General features: G+C 37.4%; 1 protein-coding gene across 4 annotated transcripts; it reads right to left on the bottom strand.

Moving 5' to 3' along the window:
• Positions 1 to 29: 29 nt before the first annotated feature.
• Positions 30 to 19,870, bottom strand: LOC113668549 (uncharacterized). 4 transcript variants are annotated; one of them, XM_089191504.1, is made up of 27 exons: positions 19,640 to 19,870; positions 19,260 to 19,395; positions 15,970 to 16,096; positions 14,722 to 14,814; positions 14,527 to 14,601; positions 14,312 to 14,401; positions 14,045 to 14,128; positions 13,761 to 13,856; positions 13,497 to 13,580; positions 13,181 to 13,306; positions 12,901 to 12,996; positions 12,651 to 12,734; positions 12,365 to 12,460; positions 11,812 to 11,880; positions 10,002 to 10,088; positions 9,064 to 9,159; positions 8,769 to 8,828; positions 7,699 to 7,767; positions 7,062 to 7,145; positions 6,399 to 6,515; positions 4,845 to 4,967; positions 4,195 to 4,332; positions 3,855 to 3,916; positions 3,454 to 3,481; positions 2,357 to 2,433; positions 1,592 to 1,880; positions 30 to 1,233 (listed from the first exon to the last, which is right to left on the bottom strand). In XM_089191504.1, exons 3-27 carry the CDS (start codon positions 16,001 to 16,003, stop codon positions 923 to 925), a joined length of 2,568 nt encoding a protein of 855 aa, XP_089047630.1. In that variant the 5' UTR covers positions 16,004 to 16,096; positions 19,260 to 19,395; positions 19,640 to 19,870; the 3' UTR covers positions 30 to 922. The 4 variants fall into 4 exon arrangements, with proteins under 4 accessions (XP_089047630.1, XP_089047631.1, XP_089047632.1 ...); XM_089191505.1 differs by having other exon boundaries at positions 1,592 to 1,877; XM_089191506.1 differs by having other exon boundaries at positions 6,426 to 6,515.
• Positions 19,871 to 20,549: the final 679 nt, after the last annotated feature.

Below are 20,549 nucleotides of genomic sequence, written 5' to 3'. Positions count from 1 at the left end.
GTAAGTAGGAATCATGAGAGTAGAAAACATTTTCTATCAATTTTATTCCTCGGGTGTTCATATCTTTACTCCAATTCAACACGATCAGTGTTAGAAAATCTTTGAAGGTCAAATTTTATTCCTTTTCTTTGACCACTCTTAATGACTCAATGTCTCTGACTGATCCTTAGTTGTATTGTCTATCTCTGATTGACTGACAATGAATCCTACACTACACTTCCTTACATTCGCTTCCAGTAGGCATGAGCGAGCATGCGAGCCAACTGATCTCAGAGGATTATACGTTTGATATCGGAACTTTGACCCTACCACTTTCACAAGGATCTCACGAATAAACAACAACACCCTTACCAAAACTCAATTTTGGCCACAAGAACCAAAATAAGAACTTTGGTATGGGTCCATGGCAAACCTATCCATCAACGTATCCGCTTGTTCAGTTACTCATCACTTATTCATTAACTTACTTATACATGTACTCGCTTTCTTGCCAGGGGTGGGTTTTGAACTGAGCGTCAAAAGCGCTTTTAAGGCGGATACTTTTGGTTTTGTTCTCCTCTACTGTGTATTTGGTTATAACTAACGCCTGGCGCTAAACAATTAAATTCAAAACCTAAAATCCACCAAGACTTGAGTTGGTCTGCCTGCGTTTTCCCAAGCTTAAAGACGGTTCATGAGACAGACATTTTCCCTAAGTTTTTAGTAGCTCCTTGAAAATATTCTGAATGGCCTTTGGAGTTATTACATGCATATTTTAATATTGTTCTTGAAGCGCATTTTCTAAAGGCTTTTTGTTACACTACAAAATAGGTCTGCTGATCGGCAAATTTTATGTATGCACCCAAAGAAACTTGGAACGTGTTCGAAGAAGATTTTACTGTTTTTAAAATTAAGATATATTTTGAGATTTTTAGCTTTTAAACTAGACTGCACTTTCAGTAATTGTAAGATGGTTCTCTAAGATCTTTGCTATATCAAAACGCTTCATTTCGTCGCCCTTGAACTGTTTAAAAACTTCGTAAACTGTTATTTCTGGTTTCGTTGCCTTCACAAATTCGACGATCACTTGTCCAGGAGACTTGCTTGTTGCAAGTGCTCCGATCGTGTCTTTAGTCATACCAAACACAGCGGCCGCCTGTCTGTTACCTCCAAGACCATATGGGACATCTTTATCCAGATAGAAAGCTATTCTATCACAAGTTGGTAGGTCTACCTCTGTAAACTTTTTTAGTCCTATGAGGTGAAAGAGACAACTAAATAACTAATCAAAGCTGTTTAATGTGTCGGAGAAAGACAAGAAAAAAATGAATAAATTCCATGCATCTGAATAAGCGCACCATTTTGAGCTATTTTGAGCACATTTAGACCCAGTCTTTCAAAGAGATTCGTGTTTTATTGTTTTATAGTGTGTGAGTTTTAAGACTGGAGGCTTGCATGTAATTTATAAGCAGTTATCTTTCGCAAAAGATAACATGTTTGATTAGGTTTTTCCTCGGGAGGTTTACCATAGCTAGTATAAGGCACTTGCAGGCTATTTCCACATAAAGGATTTAAGGAATTAAGGTTCTATCACACTTTGAGCAGTTCTTACTTGTTCCTTTCTGAACTTTAGGGACAACATCCAGCCATGCCCGTGATGACTCGCAGTTGATTCCAAAATTTTCTCGAGAGCAAACTCGACATCTGTACCAGCCAAATTCACGGAGCTCAACGTTATCAAGGATGAGGATGGCATCGCATTTTCCCTCCAGTTCGGCTCCATCTTTCAGCCATTGATAGGAATATTTATCCTGCTCCTGCACCTTCAACTCAAAAATTACTTTTGAACCTTCCTGTTGTTTTTTAGATTCGGGCTGCTGCTCGATCTTTATTCCGCTCTGCTGGGGTAAATGTCAAAGCTTTAGTTACTGATTTGTTGATTTGTTAAGTGCTACTACTCTAACTGACTGGAAAATTTTTCCGTCACGTTATAAAAACTTCCTATATAGAATCCTCATGACCAATACGTGAATTTAAGTGTTCTTTTGGGCAAAATGAGACATGAAGTCCCACACAAGTTCTTCGATAATAGTTTTGCCGAAGAGTGTTAGTGAAAAGACTAAACAAGCTGCTCCTCCTCATGATACTTTGAATTTACTGGGGGAAATTTTTTTGTTCTTTTCTACAAGGGGGAATACTTATCTAGGTTAATTTGTGATTAAGAGACTCGCCAACTGTACTCTTGAATAAGAATAAATTTTCTTTTCCCTGGCATGAACGAACACTAGAAAACACTTGAAGTAACTTTTAATGAACTGAAGTTTAAAAATTTTGTATATTTTTTTGTATAGAAGTCCACGAAGGCTTGTCATATTACGTTGGGTAGGTCCCTAATATCCATTTGACATGGTAGTAAAGGCAGACTTTGAGCAAGGCGTAATGGTGAAAGTTGTCCTGAAAATAACAAGAAGAACTGTCAGAAAATGAGTATTTATCTTATTTTAAAACAACACAATTTTGATAAATCCGAACCTCTCCTTTTTATTATAAATTTTTTGTTAAGTTCAATTCAAGATATGGCTTTTGTTTTCATCAATAATCATTTTGGCGGTTAAGAATATATGAAGGTCATATATTTGAACTACGGATAAAGACATGAATGAAAGTGATCTTCGCAGTGATGTGCACTACTTAGGCAGTAGTGAAAATAAGGCCTGAAAAAAATTCAGGCCTGTACGGGATTTGAACCCATGACCTCTGCGATACCGATATGACCTTCATATATTCTTAACCGTCTATTCATCACTTAACGGGTTTATTTAGAACCACCATCATGACCAGCTCCCAGTTGGTAGAGCGCTGCACCGGTATCGCAGAGGTCATGGGTTCAAATCCCGTACAGGCCTGAATTTTTTTCAGGCCTTATTTTCATTACTGCCTAAGTAGTGCACATCACTGCGAAGATCACTTTCATTCATGTTCAAATAATCATTTTATAAGCATATCCAAGGATATTCTAATTACAACACTGCAAGCATAGACTGATATTCCTTTGGCTTTTACATGGGGACAAATAAATATTTGTTAATCGCCGGCTGGTATGTCCCCATAGGAAAACTGTGAACAAGGGGTAACATCCGAGAAAGAGAGCGCTCCAGGTAAATACATCTAGTTTGAGAACTAAGCCCCAAAATTTAAGGTGAAAAGTTGCGATTACCTTCATAGTAGCCAGTTTTTCGGGCGCTCAGAGAAAAGGGGGACTGTGAAAAACAGCCACTTAAGTAGGGCATTATTGCATGCGTCTTTACCTGGGCAAATTAAAATTTCAGGTACCACGTTCACAGCGTGAGCGACCGATCTTGATCAAACAAGACGTAAGCAGTTAAAAATCCATACAAAAGTCAAAAGGACTACTGCTCAGTCATAAATCTGACTTTGTACTGGCCCTTTTGACGTTAATTTACTTCCTTTTACCTGTGCTCTGTGATGGATTACCGCATATCTGAGGAAGGAACATTTCAATTTATAAGTGGAATTATTGTCGTTGCACACCGTATGCACGTAAAGAAAACATACCAGAATAAATATTCTAAAATTCTTTTCCTTACCCTCGTTCTTTCCTCAAGAAAAGAAAATAACAATATGCAGAAACAATAAAAGTAGGCAATAAAGAAAAATGCTTTGGATATATTCCACTAAATTTAGCCAGTAGCCTTCACAGTGTATTCCATTAGTAAATGAAGGTGCTGAATGATTGACGTTTGCGAGAGACAAAAATAAAGAAAACAGACGGAAAAGGAAGAGGATTGGGGGGGAACGTCGCCTCTTTAAAGCTATATTCCTGGCCTGTCTAAGCTATGTATTATTACACTTACTTGTTTACAGCAATGACTGCAAACATCTGTTCCACAATATGCTCCTTGATAAATGAAAAACCCTGGCAAGATAAGGTTGAATATTTCTAATAACTGTTTTTCCTCTCTGACCTCTGCCGAATCTGAACTGAAATGAAGACAGTATAGGCCTTTTTGAAGGTCTTACACTGATGCCAACTAAAGAACAATCTAAAGTATTCGAGGGCTTGAATTTTGGTCAGTTAGTTCCGATTCATGTTTTTGGATGTAATTGCAACTGAATCTGACCAAATCGTCTGTACGCTCAATATTCTCGTGTACCTCGTTTAAAAAAAATTATTAAAAACATAATATTTAATACCAGAAATCTGCTGCAAAGTTCCGTCACCGCCGAAGCTTGGCTGCCTGTCTGTCGTTTGGTTGCATTCCATTGCGGTTTCTACGTTAAAAAGATTTTTTCTGACATGGTTATTAACGGAACGGCTGGTTGGAACCTTTCCTGAAGATAGATAAAGAAGCAAGAGTTTAGCCCTTAGTTTTTTACTCCTCTTTGGAAATGAATTTTTCAAAAATGTTTTTCCATTGTCCCTTATATATATATATATATATACTAGTCAAAATGCAGTCTTATTAGCTTACACGTTCGCATGCACACGATCAAATAAAAGCAAAGCTTGTCAGCTCAGTTGGTAGAGCACTGCACCGGTATCGCAGAGATCATGGGTTCAATTCCCGTACAAGGCTGAATTTTTTTCAGGCCTTATTTTCACTACTGTTCGAGTAGTGTTCTTAACTGCGAAGATCGCTTTCACATTCACTTCTTTATCCGCAGTTACATATATGATTTTCATATATTCACAGTCAGTTACCATTAATCTTCTCATTGTCATTAACATAGTTTGTATTTTCGTTATTGATATTATTAATTGTTTCATGAATATATTTTACAAGATAAACACCATAAGTCTCTAAAAAAGTATCAAAATATGAGGAAGTCATGTTTTCATTTACCACTGCTTTGTTTCTCTCCGTCACTCTCTAAACCTTTCTGACTGTCCATCACCTTGTAGCACCGCTTCCCAGAATCGGCATTTTTAACAAGGGAAGGACTGGCTTTACACCTTCCTGAGGAAGCTAAACCAAAGCCAAAACCTTAATAAAAGACCTGGACACTAACAATTTCTATGAAATTTATTGGGGAAGAAGGGAAGAAACTAAACTGCATTTCGCTGTGCCTCCATACAGTTTTGTTTGCTAATAAAAGCGGTTAACTTCATTAGTCGTACTTACTTTCATTCAGAATAACCTGTAGATTTTTGCTTCACAAATTCCACCAGGCTACGTTTAGCACGGAGTCACAAGTAACTCTTGGTTCATTACACGCTTTGTTGAGTGTGTTCCCCAATCCCGTGAGGGCTTGAACTGAGGGAATACTGACTTACAACGAGTTTTTTCGAGCGTTGGTCGTAAAACGGTAAAAAAACTTAGCTGTTAGCCTTAAAAATTGGCAATAATTAATCATAAGTCGTGAATAAATTTCATCATTACAACTTTTCTTTAACTGTAATGGTAAGGAATTAACTGTCACCCCATTGAGACCCCTTTTATGTCTGGTAATTTGATCAGATGATAATGACTACCTCTGTCCGTCGCTATCACTCGCTCTGTCTAGAGAACAATCTGTTGCATCTTAGGTTAAGCGCCATTTCATCTTCCGCTTTTGTTGTTGTCGGTGTAACAAACAATAAGGCTTGAAGACGATGTTGGCAAAATTACCGAAGTGATTCGATGTAGCGCCCTCGTTCCCATAAGTACCCCCTCTCCAAATAAAGCACCCCTATTCCAATGGACGCCCATATTCTGTATCAGCAGTAGTACTGTTAGAGTACATTTACATGGAGATCAACTGTGGTTCATCTTCCTTTAACTGCTCACTTAAAGCATTATTATAAAAATAGTGGCCGTAGTCTCAGTCTCTCAACTATTATATTCAAGTGAGTGCACCGCTCCTTCAAACAAATGGCTCTGCTTAAATATATTGCGACGAATACTTGGTTATTCGTTCTAGTTAGTAAAGATCCAGGGAAAACACGTCCGTTTTCCAGTCTTCTTAAACCCTGTTAAATAAACAGCATAGGCTTATTTCGCACATTCTGCTGTTTCTTATTAAAGAAATAAGCGCCATGCCCTTAGTAAGCGCCCTGTTTCGAATAAGCGCCTTCCATTGAGCTACCAAAAGTAAATAATAAAACGGATCCTTGAGCGGTTAAAGGAACTCAAGGCTAAGTGGTTCAACTCAGAATTCAACTTAAACGATGAGTTTTAGGTAGAATCAGGTTATACATTGGCGAAATTGTAATAAAAAAACTTGAACTAATGTTGTGGATGGGCTTTTTTGCTGTCGACTGTAGAACAGAAAACGAAAATATCGAATGGACGAACCGTGCACGGACCATTTTCAAAGTGCACTAGAAATGTCATCCGTTCATGTATAATTTTAGTCAAAGGTGGCGTTGAACATCATTAATGGTTTCTACAGCATTTTAACCTTTAAATTTAATTTACCAGTAATGTCCATTTCCACTTCTTCACTTTCTAAAATTTCCAGTCTGTCTGTTCTCTCTTCGTGCTCTTGAACATATTCATGAGATGGGCCGGCTAACAGCTGCATTACTGAAGAAGCTGCGATTATAAATGAAAATTCGAAATGACATGGTTGTTTCACGTCGCTATGAGTTTCCTGAGAAACTTAATGAAAGTTTGAAAATCGAATTTATCTTTCAAATTTATAGACCCAGCCTAAATTTAGTTTAGAGGGTAACTTTTTCGGCTCGAGAAGATTTCAAGCATTCAGTTTGAACTTTTTGTTTGTGAATTTGAAAATGAGAACGAGGTGATGCATGGGATCTTCCGAATACGCGCCTGAGCAGTGGATTCTGAATTTCTAAATATCTTTTATGAACATGCTTCTATGCAAATAAAGACTCATAGTTTTGGGCAGTCTCTTGTGATAAAAAATGGATTAATTTTCACGAGACGAACCTATAAAACAGCTACTGTCCACAGACAATTTTCAGCATTTTACTGAACAAAACTAGACTAGACAAACTGGTCTCATTCAAGAGAATATATATATAATTTCTAGTCTCATCCTAATACTGTTTAACATGGATGACTTCACTTCCTGAAGGTGAGGAAAACTTTTATGCCGAAATGACAAAAAATTACCTTCGGTGTTACTTTTAAGCTCTTTCGGTGTTTTTTGATGTGAACGCCTTCCCTGTCGTGTTGACTTTGATGAGACGAAAAAGCCTAAGAAACAAAGGAAAATGCACTTGTAATTTCCTCAATTTTGCGACCATCATATCCACATAAAATATGATTTGTATGGGTAACCTACGTTAAAAATGGCTGGTTTGGACAGAAGGGCTTCTCGACGGACACATAGTGTTCTAATTGCGAAACGGTGGAGTAATGATTTTGTGTGTCAGAGAAATCATATCTTGGTCAAGTTGGATTCAAACACAGTTAATTAAAAAACTATATTCAACCTCTCCTGTCCACATCATGTGTTGATAGCAAAGCCGAGAACAAAACTATATAAAATAGGTTTTAAGGGAGTCAGAAACATATAAATACAATAATCTTACGCATCAGTTGACTAAATCGTGCCTTAAGATGTTTGGCGGAAGCACAGGCGGCCCAAGCTCCACCTGTGAGTTGATCATCTTGCGAAATGAGAGTCATAGCAAAATTATAAGAGTTTGTAAGGGAATATTTACGACGGCTCTTAGAAATAAAAACAAATACAGTCAAATTTTCTCCCACGCCATTTGACAGTTTAGCTCAGCTCTTGAAATGATACCTTTAAACTTCCTGAAAAGCGTTGGCCTTGATGCACCTGGCTGATCACATTCATTTGATGGCGACACAGCTAAAACAAAATATCAGAAGAAATATATTAAATCTTAGATATTACATACATACTGAGAATTACTCACAGTTCTCTTCATAAGAAAACCCGCTTAAAAATTCTAATAGCCAGTCACAGCAGCAAAATGGCTTTCTCACTAGTGCGTGATGCGATTCAGGAGTTACTTGTGTCAGAGAAGCAATAAACCACACTTTCTACCGGCTAATAAACCACTTGAAATGTTGGGAGAACACTCAAAAAGTTTGAAAATACTTGACTTCGCCTTGTGGTTTACAAACTTTTCTCTGACTTGTTCTACCAACATCCTGGCAACCCAGTGATAGAAAGTGTGGTTAAATGCTTAAATATCCTGAATACTTATACTTATACTTATGCCACAGGAAGGATGAATCTTCGGGCACTCCCGAACTACCACCTTAACGACTTGGGGCTTGTTCTTAAAGAAGAGTGCTGCTAATCTCTCGCACAAATAAAAAATTGGGCGTCAAATTAATCATAGCGTGGCATTTCAGTGTTCCGTTTCAGATGACAAAAGAGCACGATCCAATATTTTCCTACTATATTTGTTATTTAAAAGAAGTAGGGAGTGAATAGATGCACTACAAGAACAAGTTTCCTTTGTCGTGATATCAAAACCGAAAAAACTCATTTTAGCAAAAGTGAGCTTATTAAGGAAAATAAAAGGAGCTTGTGAAATATTAAAGCAACAAGAGCTCAAAAGGTTCTTCTTTTCAATTTAGTTTTTTGAACGAAATCATGATTGGAGGCCCCTCAGATAAATCATAGAGTGTAGCGAAACAAACCAATTTAATCTGATGATTCGGATGTATATTCAAAAATCCCTAGGCACCTCATCTTCAAGTCCTTTTCTAGCGATGAGCCTTCTCTCTGCAGTCTCTGCCCATTATACTCTACTTTGCCGCGCCATTGTTGTGAATCTTAAGGAAAGTTGCCGACAAACGTTATCGCGCCGATACAATCCATTGCTAGTTAAACCTTACCCCTAAGTTTTTCCATTTCTTTGACGTTCCCTTGTTCCTCTTTTAGTCTCTTGCCTGAAGCTTTATATAGAGCAGAAGTCAAACCAAAAAATCAATAACTCGACAAAGATAACTACGATTGAGAGTTACGGCGAAGTATTAAGTAAAAAGCTACTGACGTGATTTAAAAGTGACCTACAACTGTCGTGGTTGGCTTTTTCGGTCGACCATCAGTCAGTGGACTTACGAATGTCGGGTTTGTTGTAAAGAGTGATAGTCTCGCACAAGAGGGTATACCTTTTCAATAGCTCCTTACCTTTACGCTCACTCTTATTCCGCGAAAGATCTCTTCTGGCCTCTCTGGGGGCTTGCAGCTCATTTGTAGGTAACTCTTTTTCTCTGTCCCTGGATGCTTGAGTTGGAAAGGCAACGATTTCTTAGCTATAATGAAGGTGTCTTGATTGGGAACTATGTCACAGTAAATCTAATGCATATGTACCATTACCAATCTTTATGGACCGATATTCGTTCAATTTGGCTCAATTTCGATCATAAATCAAAAGAAATGCTTAGTCCAAAAAATGAACGTTTCATTGCGTCCTTAACCTCTTGAATCATCCAGCTCCTCTGAAAGTCGTTTCCCTGCCTTTCCGGAGTTTTCCAGTTCTTTCTTAAGGGACTCTTTTTTTCCTCTCCGTCGAAGCTTAAGTTGAATAAGCTTAATTTATTAGCTTAGCAAGAAAGCATCTCGAGGGATATGTTTTCACAAGTAGAAAGCGAGAAGAGGTTTAAGGATGAGGTACAACTAGGTAAACGCACTCTCCTCGCTCATTTGCGCAATCCTGTGTGTTTGCTTGACCCGCATTGATACACGATGGTTGGTCTTGGGGAAGTAGAAAGTAGACTCAAACCAAAAGAAAATGGTACAGTAAGAGAATTTGATCCCTACCGGGGCGTGAAAGGTTCAAATTCACAACCCTTGGAACATCATTTTGCAACACCCTCTTTATGCAAAATGTAGTGTTTTAACAGGTTCCACCAAAAGATGATTCCGATTAAAGTAGGATTTAGCCACAGACAGCAAACCACGTCGTTGCATTACCAGTGAATCTTTGAATCATTAACAAAATGAATGCTTCTTGAAACAATGTATAGACAAAGTCAAATATACATCCACCCCTGGGTTGAAAGGAAACTGAAAGAAGAATAAAACTTAAGGAGCTCTGCATGATTCCGAAATGACAAAACAAATACCTTCTGAAGTTACTTCAAGCTCTTTCAATTGAGTTTTTTGATGTGAACGCCTTCCCGCTGTTGTTGACTTTGATGAGACAAAGAAGCCTACAACAAAAGGAAAAATCGTTGTCATTTTCCCTTTTTCTGTCTCAGCTTTGTGTAACCAGGTTCAGATTTTGTTCAATGGAGACAACTAAAAGAGCAGGCGGGGGAAAGGCGGTGGTCGAGATAGCTGAGATAGCCTGAGATAAGCTCGTCAAAATTACCATTGTCTGTGAAATTTCAATTCAAACCAAAACTTTTTGTAGGAGTCAGAAGCTACTTGAAGCAAGCATGTAAAAAAAAAACGAGTGCAAGAGCTAGCGAAACGGATTACACCAAGCCCTGTGAACGACGTATATGTAAGACAAACTTGCAACAGATTTGCAGATACCCATAATATCTACGTGATTTTTCTGCAGGAGTGTGGAAAACTTTTCATAATAAAAAGTACCAAGATTAAAACACGAAGTTTCGGCGACGACATGTTGCCATAATTAAATATAAAATTATTTTAAGTTCAGTGACGTTACATAAAGAAAGGAAAATGTGAAACTAAATTAGAACACTTTTACACTTTCACACTTTCACAATTTCACACTTTTACCCTTTCACACTTTCACACTTCACACCTTTACACTTTCACACTATCACACTTTCCTTTCTTTATATAATTTCACTGAACTTAAAACAATTTTACATTTGATATTGGTTACATGTAGTCGCGGAAGCGTCATGTTTTCATCTACTTTTTGTAATGAAATGTTTTCCTTTATATTTCGTAATCAGAAGTGTGGAAAACTAGAAGCCTTTTCCTCAGACTGAATGAAACACAGTTTAAAAAAAAGCCGTGATTATCTTTCTTTCATGCAAAAATCCAGTGTGTACAACGGCCGTCAAAAATTTGGTGACATTTTCTGTGCCCCTAGTCCATGTGGAAAATAGTTTCGAAAAAACTTCGCATGATTTCTATAAATTTAGCAGATACTTGGCTTGATCATAGGAAATTCTTAGCAATAACTCATATTCAGAGTTTAAAAAACACTATTCTTAAAATTAACTTGACTCGACCAAAGCCTGCCGAGAAAGAATAACGAGATCGTTATTCTACTGCGAAAGTTGTGAAGTAGGTTAGGTCGTTTCTCAATTTGATCGGATTGGTTCTAGCTACACCAATAAGTATCATCAAAATCATGTCTTTTTATTAGACATTACGTTGTTTGTTATGACAGCAATAGTTTTCTTAACTGACCATTTACTCTCAAATCACGACAGCTTAATTAGCTTCCAAGAAAGCTAATCAGAATGTAATCGACTTTTTCCTTTCTCTCAGGAATGTATAGGCTGCACGAAAAACATTTGTAACTGAATTTGGTTAAGAGAGCTATGATTAACAGAGCACTAGCAAACAACAATGCCGGCAAAATAATTCTTTTGAAATAAGACCTTTGTGCATTCTTTCCACATGAGACATCCATGCAAAATTATTATGTGAAATTTGTTTGATGAATATTTGAAAATTATGTGAAAATGTAACTCCACCGCTGGTTTTTCAATTGAGGTTTGTCACGCATTTACGAGAAAAGAAAGTGAAAAGGATCGCTAACATTATTCACATGCTTTTCATATGTTTTCACATGCCTTCTTCATGTGGCAAATCTCACATGTGTACGAACTTTTTAAGTTAAATGACTGATAAAACTACGTGAATGCACCGTGAGAATTGTCACCCTATTATTCACATAACATTTCACACACTTTTTGACGAGGTTGCTTCTAAAAATGTTACCTTTAAATTTTTTAAAAAGCGTCGGGCTTGAAGAATCTGTTTCATCATATTCATCTGATGGCGCTGCCGCTAAAAGAAAGGAACAGAGACAAAATCACATTTTTTTGTAGATTTCTAGATTTCCAGAATAATGGTTGTGTTACAGAGACAAGAAATCTTTTGGCTTTCGTTAATTACCAAGCCAACCATTGTCAATGATTAAAAGCGACGGCAATGAATAAGTTGCCAAAAATCGGATCCTTGCGTTTGCGCAAAGATCTCTGGGATGGCCACGGGGCAAGCATTGCAAGTGGGGAAAGGTTGTTTCGACGTGCAAAGAAAAGATTTTGGAGATAAATAGTCGCTTTTTCGCCGCTGTTTTATCCTTAACGGTTTTAGGTATTGTTTATACGAGGGAAGCGTGAGTTTTTGAATATCTATAAATCCATATTTATCAAACCATTTTCACGAGCCCCTTGGTGTTTGCTGATAATGCTTCTGAAACTGTTAAATCGTAAATTAGTCAAAAGACACGATTAAAAAGGAGGTACAAGTTTCTATGCCTCGGTCCTACCTCTCAGTTCATTATTCTCCTGTGAAAGCTGTTTCACGGCTTCTCTAGATGATTTCAGCTTTTTCGTCAGTAACTCTTTTTCCTTCTCCGCGGACACTAAAAGGAAATCAAAAGGAAATGATTGATTCGTTGTCAAGAAATTTTCTAAAAAAGGGTTATTCAAATACATCAAAGACTCAATTGTATACGATTACCGAGTTCAAGTTCTTGTGGGCAGAATATTCAATAGCTATCTGAAATCCAAGGAAACGCTCACAAAAAGCTAAGCGTTTCACTTCCTTCTTACCTCTGAGTTCATTCATCATCTCTGAAAGCTGTTTTAGGGCTTCTTTAGAGGTGTTCAGTGACTCTTTTTCCCTATCCGTTGATGCTTAAGTTGAAAGAGCAACATTTTATTAGCTATAATGAAGGTGTCTTGACTGAGAATGATGACAATAAATGTATGCAATTACCGGTTTTTGTGAGCAGATAATTGTTGGTTTAGCATCGTAAATCAGTCAAAAGACAGCGCTTAAAAATCTATGTCTCGGTCCTACCTCTCAGTTCATTCATTTCCTGTGAAAGCTGTTTTACTTCTTCTCTGGATGATTTCAGCTCTTTCGTCAGAAACTCTTTTTCTGCCTTTGTGGACACTTAAGTTCAAAAGAAAACTATTGATTTGTTTTCAAGAAATTGGCTAAAATGAGAGTCATCCAAATACATCAAAGACTCAATTGTATACGATTACCGAGTTCTTGAGGGCTGAATATCTTCCAGTAGTTATCTGAAATCAAAGGAAACGCTCACAAAAAGCTAAGCGTTTCACTTCCTTCTCACCTTTAAGATCGTTCATCATCTCTGACAGCTGTTTAAAGGCTTCTTTGGAGTTCAATAACTCTTTTTCCCTATCTCTAGATGCTTTCAGCTCTTTCATCAATGACTCTTTCTCCGTCCCTACGGACACTAAAGTTCAAAAGGAAACGATTGATTTTTTTTCGAAAAATTGGCTAAATAAGAGTTATTCAAGTACATCAGACTCAATTGTATACGATTACCGAGTTCAAGTTCTTGTGGGGAGAATATCTTCCAATAGTTAATTGAAATCAAAGGAAACGCTCACAAAAAGCTGAGCGTTTTCGCACTTCCTTCTCACCTCTAAGTTCATTCATCATCTGTGAAAGCTGTTTTAAGGCTTCTTGAGAGGTGTTCAGTGACTCTTTTTCACCATCCGTAGATGCTTAAGTTGAAAGAGAAACATTTTATTAGCTATAATGAAGGTGTCTTGACTGGGAATGATGACAATAAATGTATACAATTACCGGTTTTTGTAAGCATATAATTGTTGGTTTAACATCGTAAATCAGTAAAAAGAAAGTGCTTAAAAAAGGAGGTGCAAGTTTCTATGTCTTGGTCCTACCTCTCACTTCATACAGTTCCTGTGAAAGCTGTTTTACGGCTTCTCTAGATGATTTCAGCTCTTTCGTCAGCAACTCTTTCTCCGTCTCTGCGGACACTTAAGTTCAAAAGGAAACTATTGATTTGTTGTCAAGAAATTGGCTAAAATGAGAGTTAATCAAACATATCAAATACTCAATTGTATAAGTACGATTATCAGGGTTCTTTTGGACAGAATATCTTCCAATAGTTATCTGAAATCAAAGGAAAAGCTCAAAAAAGCTGAGCCTTTCACTGCTTTCTTACCTCTAAGTTCATTTATCATCTCTGAGAGCTGTTTTAAGGCTTCTATGGAGGTGTTCAGTGACTCTTTTTCGCTCTTTGTCGATGCTTGAGTTAAACAAAACGATTAATTAGTTATAAAGAACTAAACTTGGATGAGAGTTATTACAATTCATCGAAATCTTAGTAAAGTATCACTACCGCGAGTTTCTGAGGGCAGAAAATTATAATAACTGTGGCAAATCAAAGGAAACAACCACAAAAAAGCTGAGTGTTTTGATGTCTTCATACCTCGAATTCTATTCGTTATCAGCTGTTTACGGGCTTCCATGGAGGTGCGCAGCTCGTTCGTCATTAACTCGTTTTCCCTCGCCGTTGATGCTTGTTTGAAAAAAAAAACAAAACAAAAAACAAAAACAAAAAAACGCATCCATGTGTTTGGGCTTGAATAGGAGTTAGGATAAAAGTCAAAGTCTTGCGTACTGCATCTTTTGATGTTCCCTTACCTGTCAGCTCAACCATCTTCTCCGAGAGCTTCTTTTTTTGTTGTTTGAAAGTTTCTAGCTCTTTGCCAAAAGACTCTATAATTTTGGGTAAAGAAGTTTCGGTGAACAGAAATTGAAAGAAAGCCCGCTAATGTTTTATTGTTTAAACGTAATTTAGGCCATCGATGCCTTCACTGTGCATTAGCCAGCCCTTACCAATAAGTTGTCCCATTTCCGATAGACGCATTTGAGCGGATCCCACAGAAACCTCGAATTCTCTCCTGAGAAGATCATTCCTCTCTGCAGAATCTTGATTAGAGAAAAATTCAACAAAATTAAACATAAACTTACATTTATTTATACATTCTTTCTCAACAGCGTTGCAATTTGAAATTATATGAGATATATACACCTTTTGTTTTTTCATTAAAAAAGTGCTGACAGAATAAATTAGAGGGAAGTTTTTCAAAAGGGAAGTACGATAGCTGTTTTGTTTCTCCTTCACACATTAACAAAAAAGGTATTTTTTCTTCAAAGAGAAAAACACATGCCTCGTCCATTTTCGTTTTGATGAGAAAAGGAAATATATATATATATGTGTATGTATGTATGTATATATATATACATAAGTGAACGAAACTCAGAGTCACAGAGAATCCATGCGTCCTCTTTAATTCTTTAACTTATATATATATATATATATATATATATACACACATATAAATGAATGTGGGGATAGAGTCTAACTTGGCATAAAGTGCTCAGTGCTGTGGTAGCAGAGCTAAGTATACATAAGTTAAAGAATTAAAGAAGACGCATCGACTCTCTGTGACTCTGAGGTTCGCGCTTAAGCGCTCGTCAGACAGAACTTTCTGTCTGTTTGAAAGTTCTGTCTGACGAGCGCTTAGGCGCGAAACTCAGAGTCACAGAGAATCGATGCGTCCTCTTTAATTCTTTAACTTACATACACACATATATATATATATGTGTATATATATATATATATATATATATATATATATATATATATAGCCAAATGACCAAGGATCCTACCAATCAACAAATCAATTAACCAAGTAACTTGAGCAACCGAACCGTTAACTCTTAAACAAAACACTGACCGAAAAGGTGAACAAAGGACCGCGAAACAACCGAGACCACAAACCAACCATCAAACAAATCCTTCATGAAAAGCTGAAAAATGCTGTAAATACATTTCCTTACAAAGTTATTTGAAGGAGCCATCATGGGAATTTGGGTTTAATCGTATAAGATCAAGCTTTCGGGTAATAAAATATTAAAGTCAAGGATCTTTCAGCATTTGGACAGTTTGAATGATAGAGATAGAAAAGTCTCCGAACCCTGAGTTAATTTCCCTCCATAAAGTGCAACCTTTTTTCAAATGGTAGAAACTTGATTCTAAGACATTTGACTAGAATTTCAATTGATCACCGTAGCAGTTACCTTCAGCGCCTAGAAGTACTCCGCTGCTCTGCATCTCTTTATGGTCTTTGTTTATAGTTTACCACAGTGAATGAGCATATCTTTCGTGCTCACAGATCTTCAGGGGGTGAATACTTGGGTTTTATTCCTAAAATTCAGATACTGCAGTTATTGATGAGGTTATTTATAACAGGCGCTACCGATAAATTTGTTTTCTTACACGTTAGTTGTAAAATTTCCCACAATGTTTGCACTCTTCCTCTCCATATTTCCTGAGGGCCTTTCAGCTCTAGCGACAAATTTGTTTATTTACACAAATTTTCTTTCATCACCAACATTTTACAACATTTTGGCGAAGCGGACAAATCTTCAGAAGCACCGCCGACAAAAGTTGTCCCGGGTAAAAATTTGGCAAAATCGACTAATTAAATAAAACCCGTGATAAACTTATCAACCATTCGTCGTATAAGCTACGACAGGCGAGTGATTGAACTGAAATCAGGTTACTAGAAAGGCAAAAATTGTCTTTTGCAGCAAAACTCGGGGATTCTAAAATTTTAAAGCGACTTAAGGTAAATCCTGGAAATTGAAGGTGGAACTTTGGCAACTATCCTGGCTGGTCTTGTGAACAGGTCAGGCGATGACGGAATTTGACGGCTTTGAAATCTCTATTTCGGATGCAACAGACGAAACAAAAATTTGTCAGGACAATTTTAGTTTTGACCGCAAGTGTAGAAAGGCCCCTAAGCCACAGAAGTTATTTATTAAGTTGGTATACTGGGTTTAATCATGTACATGAAAGAGTTACCCGCCTCTGATTAGCTGAAACGAGTGCATTCTCATGTAACACAAGTGCAAAGTTGTAACACGAGTGCATATTACAAATAGCGCGCGCATGCTTTCAAAATTTCGTCTGTCTTGACTTTCTGTGATGTTTGTTCATATACATTATTAACAAGTAATAACATGGTTTCTCTGGCAATTTGGTCTTATAAGCACTTGGAAAATTTTCAAATATTACAAATGGCACTTGCCCGACGGGATCGTGCAATTTGTCGTCTTTGAAAAAATTATCGTGCTTATTAACACCAAATTGTACTCGAAATCATGTTCTTACCTATGCTTTTTGACAATGCTTTTATGTTTCTCCTGCTTGTTCTTGACTTTAGACTGGACTGATTGCGATATTTAAATAACCTCATAAAACCCAGATATCTAGAACCCCAAACGCAAATGGACACACTTAAAACGAAAAAGAAGGACTAAGAATACGGGAATTTATTTAGCTTACGTAAAGCCATGCCCTTACCCCAAAGGAGAAACGCAGGGAAGGGATCCTTCCCTTGTGGGGCATGGTACGGGTACACGTAGGCTAGCAGCTCATTTGAATGAATTAGGCACTAGTAATCGAATTCTTGTGCTCTCGCAAAGATTTCTGGGATTCATACGGGGCAAACCCATTGCAATTCGCCAGTGAGAAATGTACAGCGAAAGGTTGTTTCAACGCTCCCAAAAAAGGGTTTTGGAGAGAGATTATCAATTTTTCACCGCTGTCTTATCAGATATGGATCACTTCACCTTGGGATTTCCTTATGTTTTTCATCCTTCCAAAGAACAATGGCTCGGTAAAAATAATTTCCATCTACGCTGACAACGACTTCTCTCCTTTGAGGAGGTATATTTTCAGACGTCGTAAGTTGTTTATTTATTACGTTATCAAGTATGAAAACAGGCAGTACAAAAAACTGGAAAGACTTAAATGAGCTATTTCTTAGCGATTTATGGCTAATTTTGTAATTCGTCAAGACTAGTACGTGATGACGATTTCACAATAGACCTTAAGCAAGGAGAGAAGTTTATCGGTATATTTTATAACATATATCGCGGTAATTGCAACAAAAACCTGCACTTCCCTTCTATCAACATTATCTTTATCCATGTATGATAAAACTGCGGCGAAAAAGCGTTGATCTCTCTCCAAAATCGGTTTTTTGGAGGTCGAAACACCTTTCACCATTTATTTCCTGCTGGCAACTTGCAATGTTTGCCCCGTGGTCATCCCAGAAATCTTTGCGCAAACACAAGGATCCGATTACTGGCAATTTACTCATTGCGTCCGTGGGTTTGATCTCTAACTCGATGATAATATCGTGTAGGGCTAGTGATCTCTTAATTCAATAATTCCCTGATTATTCCACACCTAGACTGCCTCAGGCTTAATCGGGAGTTTGTCATAACCCGGCACTGCGATATATAATAGTTTCTGACAACTCCATGTACAGTTTTTACGCAACCCTTGCCAACAATAGTAAAGTGATTATTCACAATTACCAGGAGCTAGATTTGCCTTGTGCTACGAGAAAATCAGAAGTCGGTCTTCCAATTTACAATTTACCGTGCTTTGTACTGAAAAGCAAACTAGCCATAAGTGTTCAAATATATTTTTAATCTTTGAAAACTGTCAATTAATTTAAGTGATCCCTATATTTATAATGCAATAAATACTTTACAAATGTTCTGGAGGAGAGCAAATAGAGAATTTCTCTTGTTTTGAAGATCATTGATATCCAGGTTCCCACGATAGTATTTTAAATAGTAAATTATTCAGACACTGTGACCTTTAATAGGTCGTAAATCATGATCATTAACAATTGACTCTTGAATACCTTTTATCTCAGTGTCACAGATCAGTACTCATGCTCACAAAAGAACCAGACAAAGACAAGTGAATAACAACGCTTGCGAAAAAACTTTTGAATCACGCATGCTTATCAACTGCAAAAGGTTGCCATATCTCCTTTGCATAACTTAAAATTATGACTCCGGCTAGGTGAGCTGGATTTCAGCCGAGTACCATGAATTTATTAAACCTAACCGACATTAACAATGTATTTAATGTATGATCCTCGCTAAATTTACTTCAATTGTTAGTAATCGTAATCGTATGCTCGGCATCGGCCGTCATGTACGTTTTTTATCAGCTAGTCAAATCCTTAGGACTAGATTCTTCAAGAACTGAAAAAGATGGTTTTGAAATGTTTTTGTGATGGAATTCTGAGTTATTAAGAGGTTCTGGCCATCAATTTTAGTCAAATATCCTTTGAAATGCATATAACATTTCTCGCTGACTGGTATCCTTAATTTGTTTTAAAGCGAGCACGTTTGACGCGTGATTTACGAACAAATCATACGAAGCGCGCTGAGAATTTGTTGAATATTGTCGTACAATAAGCAATTTTTGGGACATCAAATCATTGGGAGAGCTCTGTTAACTAGAATCATCTAAACAAACAATACAATAAGGCACTCACCAATAGTTTTTGGCACTTTCAATCTCTCCACCCGGAACTAGGTTATTGTTACGTAAATATGTGAGCCATCTCTTCGCTATGACATCGGATTACTTAGTTTCTTTTCTTGATGGTAACCAGGCCTACGAGCCACAATCTGTATCAACGATAGAACGATTATAATACATTATTCCGAGGGCTTTCGGCTGTCGATCGCAAAGAACCAACAGTCTGTATTTAGCGGTTTGTTTGCGTTCGTGATGAAGTAATTTAGTAATTTGTTTACACAAACAAGCACACCCAAGATATAGTTAAGTTAAAGCTATAGCGATATTACAAGTAGAAATCGCGAAATAACAGTGTGGATTACAACCAAAAAAATTAAAGGAGTACGTACTCACCAAAGCTGAGCTCTTCCCGAACAAACCGCACCGTGAACTTCCCGTTTAGGCTACTTCGATCACGTGTCAAAATGCAAGTGATATTGGCTTTTTCGAGGTTTCTAGATCTACGGCAACATCTTGCCAACCTGTCCATGCGGACATCTCTCGCAGCATCTCTTGCCTCACTTTCGTCACGGGGAAAAAAATTCTGGACCTCGAGTTCCCTCTTTGTTAGTGCCATGTACAAAGCGTGTTTACCATGTTAATGACCAAAATAAAGTCAAAATTCAAATCGTTCACTGGTACACCGTAATCATTAACCCTTTAAACTCCAAAGTGACTGGCGTCTAATTTCTCCCTACAATATCACCCCTGAATCACACATTAAGGTCATGAGAATGAAGGAAATGATTACCAACAAAAGAAACTTTTGATCAGTAAAAAAATTCTCCATATAGGCATATTAGGAAATGTGTAAAGAACAGTATGGAGAATATGCATAATGACGTTAGGGTGTAAAGGGGTTAAAGTGGCCGAAAATGGACGTGGGGACGGTGAATTCGCAGAGAAGTCGGGTGTGTATTTTTACAACTTTCCGTTATTGACGTAATGGTAGGCAAAGGTTCGTTAAGTAAGAATCCTTCGAGTAATTAAACTACGATCAACAGAAAGCTCTGTTCTGGTCTGCGATTTCAGTCAGATTATTCAAATATATGGAAGGAAAAGTCTCAAGGATATTCTTATTAGCTATAAACTTCGTCACTCAAACAACAATAAAAAATCAACGACCCGCCCAGCCACAAACTTTGAGGTAATTTGGAGGTAAACCGAGGTCGAGCAAGCTCTCTCGATCAAAAAATAGCTGGTGCATGACTAAAATTTTTCCTAGCAATCAGGGATTAGCAGCTAGCTTTGTTCACGTCCTTAC

Source organism: Pocillopora damicornis, chromosome 13 (genome assembly GCF_964200805.1).
Source record: "Pocillopora damicornis chromosome 13, jaPocDami1.2, whole genome shotgun sequence".
Taxonomy (NCBI): domain Eukaryota; kingdom Metazoa; phylum Cnidaria; class Anthozoa; order Scleractinia; family Pocilloporidae; genus Pocillopora; species Pocillopora damicornis.
The sequence above is the reverse complement of the archived record's forward strand: the minus strand, read 5'-3'. Positions and strand labels throughout refer to the sequence as shown.

Coding starts and splice junctions, on each gene's coding strand:
- LOC113668549 (XM_089191504.1), bottom strand. CDS start 16,003: ATGCAGAGCAGCGGAGTACTTCTAGGCGCTGAAG. Junction 12,461..12,650: donor GATGATGAATGAACTCAGAG/GTAAGAAGGAAG, acceptor ATTTCCTTTTAG/TGTCCGCGGAGAAGGAAAAA. Junction 7,146..7,698: donor GCTTTTCAGGAAGTTTAAAG/GTATCATTTCAA, acceptor TTTGTTTCTTAG/GCTTTTTCGTCTCATCAAAG.